At 43.1% G+C, this 9,848-nt stretch overlaps 1 protein-coding gene across 1 annotated transcript; it reads right to left on the reverse strand.

Moving 5' to 3' along the window:
• Positions 1–629: 629 nt before the first annotated feature.
• On the reverse strand, positions 630–9,262 carry TMEM14A (transmembrane protein 14A). Its single transcript, XM_084261952.1, has 5 exons — positions 9,258–9,262; positions 7,845–7,930; positions 6,038–6,139; positions 2,227–2,314; positions 630–1,321 (listed from the first exon to the last, which is right to left on the reverse strand). The coding sequence occupies exons 2-5, from the start codon at positions 7,918–7,920 to the stop codon at positions 1,282–1,284; spliced, it is 306 nt and encodes a 101-aa protein (XP_084118078.1). The 5' UTR covers positions 7,921–7,930; positions 9,258–9,262; the 3' UTR covers positions 630–1,281.
• Positions 9,263–9,848: the final 586 nt, after the last annotated feature.

Here is a 9,848-nt window from a genome sequence, read left to right on the forward strand (position 1 = left end):
AGCCCAGTCTGAAATCTGTAACATTCCAGCTCCATCACCTGTAAGCCTGACACAGCCTGGCACTGCCTGGAGGCGATGTTACCCATGTTTGTTAGCAAAAGATTCCAGGGCTGAAGGCTGGGGGGGGGTGAGTTGCTTTTTTTATGCCTTTTTTTCTTTTTTTTTTTGGTCAGTTGTGCCTTAGACATCTCAGCTGCCCACAACCCCTTATCTCTGCCAAGAGCAATAAGCTTGGTATTCCGCTGATGGATATGCGCAGCACTGAGCTCTGATTCATGACAGCCTTCATAAGCAAGCTCTGTATGAAAAACATGGAAAGCAGCAAAACGTGTCTGTCTTCAGTAGTGCACTCACCCATACTCAGTTTCCTAATGATTTGGCTGCTCATTCCTGTGCAGCTGGGTCTCAGCCAAGCTTTCAGACCCAGAGACTATTTCATGATTTGCTATGCAAACCAAAGCAACTTCAATCCCTGAAGAGTTTAGGTCAGACTAGTCTGCTTTGCTTACGGGGAGGACTTCAGCAAGATCACCTGTGTAAGACCACAACAGTGAACCTGTTGAAGGGCATCAAGAGTTTAGAACCTGTTTGTGCAAGGTGGTGAACCTTCCTCACCTGTGTTTCGTGTCAGTGGGAATTTACAATGTGGTACATGTTTTGAAGCAGCGAGGAGTCCAGATCAGATCATTAGACTCTCCCACTGACAAGACGGCACATTAATGTACATAAAAAAAAGGGGAAGCTTTGAATATTTTACCTTTTATTTGAACACTGATAACAGTTTTTGCATTTAGAAACAGTGGAAGAAGGTACATGTGTTTGAAAGGAAGGTAGGTTTTCTAGTGCAACACAGTAGAGGCCTGGGCCTTTCCTGATTAATAATTGACAGTATGATTAGAATTGATTACTTAATCTCAGAAGCTACAAAATTTACAATTCAGTATACCTTTTTAGCATAAACATGTATTTATATATATGCTCTCAGAAATACAGATCCTAACTTAATTTCCTGGGGCACACTGCACCCCTGAAAGAGATCAAACCTGGTGTGAAAGATCCTTCCATTTAACAGGCTGCTTAAACAGAAGTAGATCAAAACGTAAAAAAAGCTTGCAGAATATCAGCAAATAGCAATAATCAAACAACAATTACAAATCTTTTACAGAAAAGAGGAATGCAATGTAAGACTTGTGTTCAAACTTGTCTTTCAAGTACGGAGAGCTTGCCTGTTTGTTCGGTGGGCGTGGCAGTCATGCTTTGGCTCGAAGTTGCTAAATTCTCTTACAGCAGCATAAAAACAAGCCTTAAAATCATCAAAAGACTGCAAAAGAACCCCAACAGAGAACAAGAATATAAATAAGGTTGTGGATGAACAGTGGAAGTCATCATTAAATAACAGAAGAGTCATAAATAGCTGACACCACAGCTCCTAATAGGCAATCTTTCAAAATGTGCAAACCCACAGCCTCGGTGTCTGTTGAAACACACGTTCTACCTCGGCTTGAAGAACGATCCAAAATAGAAAAGAACCCTTTCCACTTTAAGTCCCAATTCTTAAATTTTCCATCTTGACAATCTGCATATGATTTTTTTTCTCCCTGTATGTATTGGGACTAAGAGTTAATGGAGTTACATGGTAACAACAAAGCCACAGTCATTTCAGCAGACACAGATTCTGACTCCCAGTTGAAAAATGTTTTGAGTTACAGACTCATTGGGAAAAAAACCCCACTTTGATTTAATGTGTAATTTAATTGCAAAATGGTAAGTGCAGAAAATTATGTTTTCCAGAACACTAAACCAAACAGCAGCAATAAAGTAGTCAGAATGGTTAGAAACACCATAATTTGCAGTAATACTGACCAAAGTTCTTAGGTCAGGTCAGAAATGTCCTAGTTTTCAAAGCTTCCAGCAGGTTTAAATGCAGCACTTCTAACCAACACTGAGGCTTACCTCAGGTTCTTCCAAGCGCCTTATCAATATGCAATTACATTTAATTGCAGATATCTCCTTTCTTTGCTGAGAAAGTCTCTCCATATCAGATGTATCTGCCTAGTGAGATGAAAAAGCTGTTCACTGGAAACAGGATTGTGACTAATTTAATTTAAACTATATAGCTTCTGGACTAAAGTAACTTCCCCAGATACTGGCTTGGATGAGAAGTCGAGTGGCAACTACTTGAAAATCAGTGAAATGTTTACATTAAGATCCTCAATATATGTTTACCTCAGGCATGCTACTAGTCCGGCTGGCATTAATTTCTTGGACCTCTTGAACCTCATTCCCATTATAATGGTCAAAAGAAAAGCTGAAACTGTAAAAGACAATATATTTATGTTCTCACTTCTCCCAGTGGACTATTCATAAACATGGAGAGTTATCAAAGGTCGTTGCTATGTTTTGCTATGAACTGTGATTTAACAAAACATTAGATCAGAGATATGGGTCTACAAACACATTCTTGCTTTTCCAAAACACATTACTGTGATTTATTTCAGCTGCAAATAAGGTTTCCAGTTGCAGCAGAATGCTAAATCCTATTCCATTGATACTGAGTGTGTTTATCAGACAGTGAATTGCATTTCCCTGTATCTACTTCCGCAGGGGTGTGAATAAAGCAGGAAGAATCCTCATCATAACAGTGACATGTATGCTGAATTTCAGGAACAGTGTCTTGTAAATTCCAACACACTAGATCATTGCAGCTGTTTTCTTACAAACTGTTCTGGAAGCTAGAGCATCCAACTTTATTTTCTTACTAGAACACTAGGTCTGCCTTTGCTAAGCCATAAATACTTGATTGGAAGGCTTGCCACTTGGATTCGCTACAGAACAATGGCTATCAACATCTCCTTCACCATGACTACAAGTTCCTTCAGTTCCTTTTGCTACAAGGGAACCATCCTTGCTGTGACAATCAGGGTAACAAATACAGTGTAAGCAGCAAAGAACAAACATCATGGAAAGAATCACATCTTCCTCCATTAACCTAAAACTGGTGGTAACAATGAACAGACAAGGCGTGGGGATTTCATACTGAACTAATGGCTGCAGAGTGCTACATAAATGAGATTAATGAAAATACCTAAAACTCTGCTAAGACAGCTAGTTTTGTTAAAAAACTATCACCTGAATGGCTTCCTACAAGTGGGAAGAGAGGCAGGACTTACTATGGGGAGCTGGGCTTTAGCACTCTTGCAGCCAAAGTAATGGCAGTTACCCAAATCTCTTCCCTTTTTATGGGGGATTACAGCTAATCCTCTTCAAACTCCACTGTCTACTCCTGTGGACACTCCTGTGCTCACACGTGTCAAGAATTAAGCTCTCTCCAGCATTACACAACAAGCTCTGACGGTTACAGGCAGCTTATGAAACTCTACCAGCTATGCATGTGCACTCATTAAAGATACCCTGCAAAAATCCTTATTATGCTCAATTATCCACTGCTCTTATTTTCTGGTTCCATAGCCTTCATCCTCTCAAGAATGTCTGAAGAGTGGACTATTCTATAGCATGCATCTTGCCAGAGCCCTGAGTATATTTACAGTTAATTACAAGCTACAAAGCATGTTCACTCTGTAATGTTTTTTTTTCCAGTTTCTTTTCACATGTGCCAGTGAGATTTTAAGAAGTTTAAATTACAGGCCTCATTTTAAAAAGTGCTAGATATTCACCATTTCACCTAAAATTGGTTAAACAAATGCAATAAATTGAGCCAAGCTCAATTCAGTAAATCAGAGTCACATTAGAAATCCAATAAATCAGGAGCATCAACTTGCACTCTGAATAGCATGAACTCTTGCCTACTGAAATCTGAATTTCATGAATGCATTAAAGCATTCAGAAAGCACAGAGTTAATTTCAGGGGGAGTAGGAAAATGCCTGAAATTATTATTTATAAAAGGACAAAGGAAATTTACCTAGGGTAGCTATATGCAACATACCCTTTCTACTATCAAGGTCTTGTGCTAACACATTGTAGGAGACTATTGCATAGGTGAGAAATACTATAATAATGGGTTTGGAGGGGGATTTTTCTTTAATTTCTTAACCTGTTAAAAGTTTGAGTACTTGCTTCTTTTTACATTGCAGATTTCTGTTTTCTAATTTCAGAGCAGTAAGAGTTGGCTTTTGGCACTTTGGGAGGTTAGGTGTAAGGGAAAACAGTCTGATTTTCTACAGAAGCAATACACATTTATTATGGACAGCCCTTATTACTCTGAAAGTAGCAGATAACGTGGCCACCACCAAACATTTTAAGGGTGTGGGCCTGTGGATGTTTCTGAGTGTGTCTAATTCTTCATTCCTTTGAAATCTTCCTAGTAGGTTCTTTATTCATTTGACATATCTCTGTATCTAGAAGACACTTTGTTCCAGACTGAGATACATCAGCCTGGAAGAGATTAAAAGCAGCTTGAACATTTGGCCCTGGCAGAGCATTTTGTATGAATACTTCCTAACTCACTTCAGGCAAAAACTGCCCTGGTGAGGTCAGACCACCTTGTTTCATTTGGCCCAGGGGAACCTAGAAGAGGCAACCCATTCAGAGCCAAGGTTGAAGACATGTTTAGATTTTAAGCAATCAGAACATAATTCATAAACATTCTGAACTAAGACTGGTTTAAAAAATCTTCGTGCTTTTTACTCTAATCAGAGCTTTCTAAGGCAGGTGTAGTGAACTGTATCTCATCTGTATTGCTATAATGTCTATTAAATTAGTAATACATATTTCTCCAGTTGAAAGTCCTCTTGTACCTACACCTACATGGAATGCACCACACTGACAATATTTCAGTGTATCTTATGTCAACAAGCAGATTAGTAGAAATTTTGTGTTACTCCTTTCAAAACCAATGGATTAGGAAACAGGCAACACTTACTAAATTTCAATTTGTCTTCTCTTCTACAAATTCTGTATTCAAATTAGTGAATTAATTGACCCACAAAAGTACAATACCATACACTACTTAAAAGCACGTTACAGTGAATGAGTATAGGTTTACATATACTTAAGGCTGTGTCTTCAAGAAAAGTGGGGTGGTTTTGGGGGTTTGCTTTGTTTTGTTTTTAACAGTGGGTTAACTTAACCTGAGGAAGGTCATGGTGGCAAAACTGGAATATCCAATTTTAGGCCACACAGGAGCAGATCAGGTATGTCTGTCATTGCCACCTTTATAAAAGAAGCCAGCTGGTGCAAACATACTTTGCTAACAATGCTATTTAATTTTTCTTTAAAAAATAGAAGCTTTTACAACTGTAGCTGGTACAAAGCACAAAGCCAGCACGAACACTGTACTATACCATGAATTCTAGTTAAGTTCAGAAAAAGCGAGTGTGTACTCACAGAATCTGGATTAAATGCATTTTAAATGCATTCCTGCACGTGAAACCACAGCCTAAGGCACCTTTGCTAAAATGATGTGAGACAAGCTCCCAACAAGTCTTATTGCCAATCAATTGTGTGACATTAACAACGTCCCAGTTAGAGACTGTAGCTCCTTATCTCCGTGAGGGTTTCAAGGCAAACTACCTAAGGTGAACAATTATTGCATAGTTTATATCCTGTCTTTATTAGCAGCAGATGAAAAACACAAAGTGAAACTACGTGTTTCACTGGGAGCTGAGGATTTGTGCCATTATGCAAGACTGGACCCCACACCTACTTTCCTGCTCAAATTACATTCTAATCTGTAGCTCTAATGATTTTATTCTGTACTCTTGTCATGTTTCTCAGCTGGATTTCACAATATTTGCAGTGTTAGGTAACCATCTAATACAGGGAGGTGCTGCCAGGTGGTACCACACACCTGCTGATTTTGTGTGAATGATCTGCCTTATCTTGTAAATGGTTCCACAGGTAAGCTCTTGGATTTTGCAACCTAAATTGAAGTGTGTAAATCTATTTTTTTAAAAAAATCACAGTTAAATGAAAGCAGTGCTCAACATTCAATGTAAGAGAGATTTCTACATGCAGTTCTGGAAAATGCTTGGTTTTGCTGGGTTTTTTTCTTTGTGTCTACTATAGGAAAGCACTTACACAAGGATATCTTCACGTTTCTCGGATCGCGTGTTACGCAGTAAGCCCCGTAACCAGCCACAGAACCAAAGGTGAGACCGGCAGCTAAAGAGATTTTACTACCTGCAAGAAACCATTCAAGTGTTATTTCTCAAGGCAATGTCTTTCAAGCTCAATCTTTACACAGGAGTTCTCTCTCCACACAGTATTATCCAAATATTTAAAAAATGTAGCCAATTTTGCCGCAGTGCAGCTAGCTCACCCGGTGTGAACAGAGAGGTAACGATTCTGTAGCCGGGTCATTCTCTTGCATGGCATTCAGGGCAAGACTGACTAAATTAGAGGGAGATGATGAGGTACCATGAGGTAATGCTTGCAATTTGGGAAAAATAACCTTCGAAACACAAACCTGAACGTGGCAATTTTCTCTGCCATACATACCTTTGGAAGCATTTTTGTAATTTCTCATGACTATGTTGATTTTAACTATGTCTTACAGCCCTTGGGAGTCTCCAAAAATGGTACAAATGTGTCAATATATACAAAGGGTAAATTGGACAACAGATGTCATCATAAGCCTTTCAGTCTGACATCAGTCCTGGGCAAGGAAATGGTATCACCAACATCACAAATAATAAAGAATTTGAAAAGAGTTAAAATAATTAGATGACAATGAAGATGAAAATATGGATTGTATTCATATCTTGATATGTTCTTTCAGTGCTGTTACAAAACTGGGTGATAAAGCCCAGAGTTTCAATAACATACCTGGGTTTCTGAACAGGCATTTGACTCAGCAGCATATAAGTGTAGAATCAGCACAGCAGGCATTACCAGGATTGAATGGATCACAATATATATAAAAATGAAGAATTCAGATCCCCAGATGCTATTTATCTCACAGTTCTGTTATATTGAATATTTTTAATGAAGAATTTGCAAGAAAACAGTAATCACTGGTACTAAAAAAACTAATCTAGATTTGCCACAAGGACTGACCAACTGTTAAAAGAGTGAAGAGAACAAGTGAATGGGACAGTCAGTGAGCAAACAAAAGAATCCAGCAAGGGCTGTCAGGAAGTGACATCTCTAAGGGCAAAGCAGATGCACGCTGTGCAGGGAATCGGCGCCCCTGAATCACAAGCATACGGATGGATAGTGGCCACAGAAGAAGACTGACGGGCTGCTGGGATGCGTGCTTTGTGGGGAAGCTAACTGGGACAGCCTGGAGATCCGCCCGTCCTTGGTACCACTGCGACCTCTGCTGTGCACTGCGAGCTGGAAAGGGCTGTGAAAACAACCGGAACAGGGAAAACGCGCTTCACAGTACATTATAACCCAAAAGCTGGTTATCTTAGAGTGAAAATGCGTGACTTTAGCAGAATGTGATAATTAACACTGAAACAGAATACCCAAATGAACGTTTTTCTTTCCAACGTACGTCTGGAGCTCTCAGAATCGAGCCTGGATGCCTCTGTAAAAAATAAAGCTGCAAAGAAAGCACATCCATTGTGCTCAATGCAGGAATGATTACAAAAGAAATGAGAATACCCAAAATACACTGAAGGTCAAAGATAACATGACAGCCCCTTTTTGCCCTGAAAACAAAGTTATCTGTATGCTTAACAGGAACAAATGATCACTTAAATGCCTAAGTTGACTCAAGTAAATCTCATGAGACTCATTTATAGGAGTGCAGGATGGATTCAAGATGCAGCGCTGTTCGATTATAGCAACATTGTTATGTCTCGCATCAATTCTTTTACAAAATGTAGCAGAGTGGAAAGTCAAATGCTTCATTTCCAAACCCTGCTGACCCAGTGTTTACCTTTGCGAGTGTATCCTACAACACCTCCAACAGCCAGCAAGGCAGCATATGCAAAACCAATCCAGTCAATAGCCATGGCCTCAACTCTGGGGAAGAAAACACATCGTAACAAACAAGTTTCTTGTCCTTGCTGGAGGACATGATAATTACTTAAAGTATTCTAAATAGCACTACATTCTCCTAAGTCATATTTGGCTGCTGTGTCAAAACATTTCAATGGTGAGGGTGTGTCTATTGGCTACTGTATTATCTTTTCACTAACTGCCCCCCTTCCTTATACCTCAGTATCTAGCTATACTGTACTTCTGAGGGGAAGTTAGCATTTTGGGGATGTATTTGACACACCTTTATTCCCCAGTCAAAACTACACGAATGCAAGCAGAAAGCTTGACAGCACTCTCAGTATCTGATTTGTTGCATTTGTGCTGTCTGGATATACGCTATGGATACACACAGTGCACAGGTTAGTGCCCTTTCAGCTGAGCTGTACTTGGTGTAGTTTGAGCAGGGTGTCACAGGCCCTGCAACACCAGGCAAATACAGGAATTTTTAGACTCTACCCCAAGTTTCCAGATGGAAACCGTGGCTGTCTTCAAGAAGCCATATATACAGCAGCTTTGTCCTATCGTGTCTTTTGTCTCACCTTTAGATCCTAATGCATTCTCCAGTTAGATTTCTGTCCCTCAAAAAGCATTTAAGTTACTGATGCCATACGGCTCCCTTCTTGCCTGGCTGTGCTTTGTAAAGGTAGAAGCTGCAGCGGTCTGCAGCCCGACAGCCCCAGCAGTGCTACTGCCTCTGTCCCACAAGCCGGTGGGGCACACCTTTCTCCCTCCATCTCCCAACTAAACATTACACTTAATGAAGCACACGCTTCTTTCTACATGAGCAGGGGTGTCCTTGGTCAGAGTGTTAAAGGGGTGGCAGGAAAGAGCACAGGCTCATCGCTTCACGCCTTTAATATTAAAGTCAGCAACTCACAACGCGCCCCTGACACACATAACCACCTCGAGATGCGAGGTGGCTTTAGGGGCACCCTTGAAAGCGAAGTCGGTGAAGGCAGATGCTAGACTGAGATCCCGGCCTTCGATCCACCCGGCCTTCAACCCACCCGGCTTTCGTGACCAAGTGAGCCAGGCAGAGGTCGGGCGCCGCCGTCCTCCCTCCAGTGGGGACTTCCACCTGCTGCCCCGGGCCCGCCGGCTGCGCGCCCCCCGCCGCCTGCCCCTTCCTCGCTTCTTCCCCCGCCTCCGCCCCGCGCAGCCCTCCTGCCCCCCGCGGCGGAGCCCCCGCCAGAAGGCGGGCGGCTGCGGCGGTAGTAGTATCGCCCTCCCCGCGGCCTGCTCGCCCTTAGCCTCCCCCGCCACGGCTCAACCCCGCCGGACACGGCGCCCCTCCGTCGCTCCACCGTACCTCGTCCCGCCGCACCGCACCCGCCCCGCCGCCCTCTGACCTTCCCGGGCCCCGCCTCCCGCGCTCGGCGGGCAGTGTGAGACATCGTAGAGCCTGCACCTTCATCCCGCTAAGCCGTCCCCTCCCCGGCCTCTGCCCCTCGGCGGGCCTGGACCCGAGCCCGGGCGAAGGACGGCGCCTGTCGCCATAATGGCGGCGCCGCGCCGGCACCCGGTGGCGCTGCCTCATGCGGAGCTGCCTGTGCGGGGGGAGCGGTGTTCTGTAGCCTTCGGGCTGAGGCGGGCGGCGGGGAGACCAGCCCGGTCAGCGCAGGGCAGCGGTGCTTTGCACCGTGTTTGTGGGGTCCCCTCAGCGGCAGGGCCTAGCTCCGGGGTCGGCCTTTTCTGCTTAGTGAGACTCCTCGTCCTGCCCTCAAGCGGCTCGCCAGCCGCGGCTGCATCCCTGGTTTATTTTAGCATTATAAACCTGAAAAATCCCACCCTGCCATGTTGGGAATGGAAGACTGGAATCTGCAGAGCTGCTTGCCCCCCAAAGGGCGCACGTCTTGCAGAGACCTGGGCAGGGGTAGGAGCAAGGATAGGGGTCTCTGGC

Source organism: Gallinula chloropus (assembly GCF_964237585.1).
Source record: "Gallinula chloropus genome assembly, chromosome: 3".
Taxonomy (NCBI): Eukaryota; Metazoa; Chordata; class Aves; order Gruiformes; family Rallidae; genus Gallinula; species Gallinula chloropus.

What these genes read in the sequence shown, in the direction of transcription:
- TMEM14A (XM_084261952.1), bottom strand. Translation starts at nt 7,920, where the DNA reads ATGGCTATTGACTGGATTGGTTTTGCATATGCTGCCTTGCTGGCTGTT. An exon ending in TGTAGGATACACTCGCAAAG is followed by an intron (nt 6,140 to 7,844) that starts GTAAACACTGGG and finishes GGTTTCTTGCAG; the next exon opens with GTAGTAAAATCTCTTTAGCT. An exon ending in GGACTAGTAGCATGCCTGAG is followed by an intron (nt 1,322 to 2,226) that starts GTAAACATATAT and finishes GTTCTTTTGCAG; the next exon opens with TCTTTTGATGATTTTAAGGC.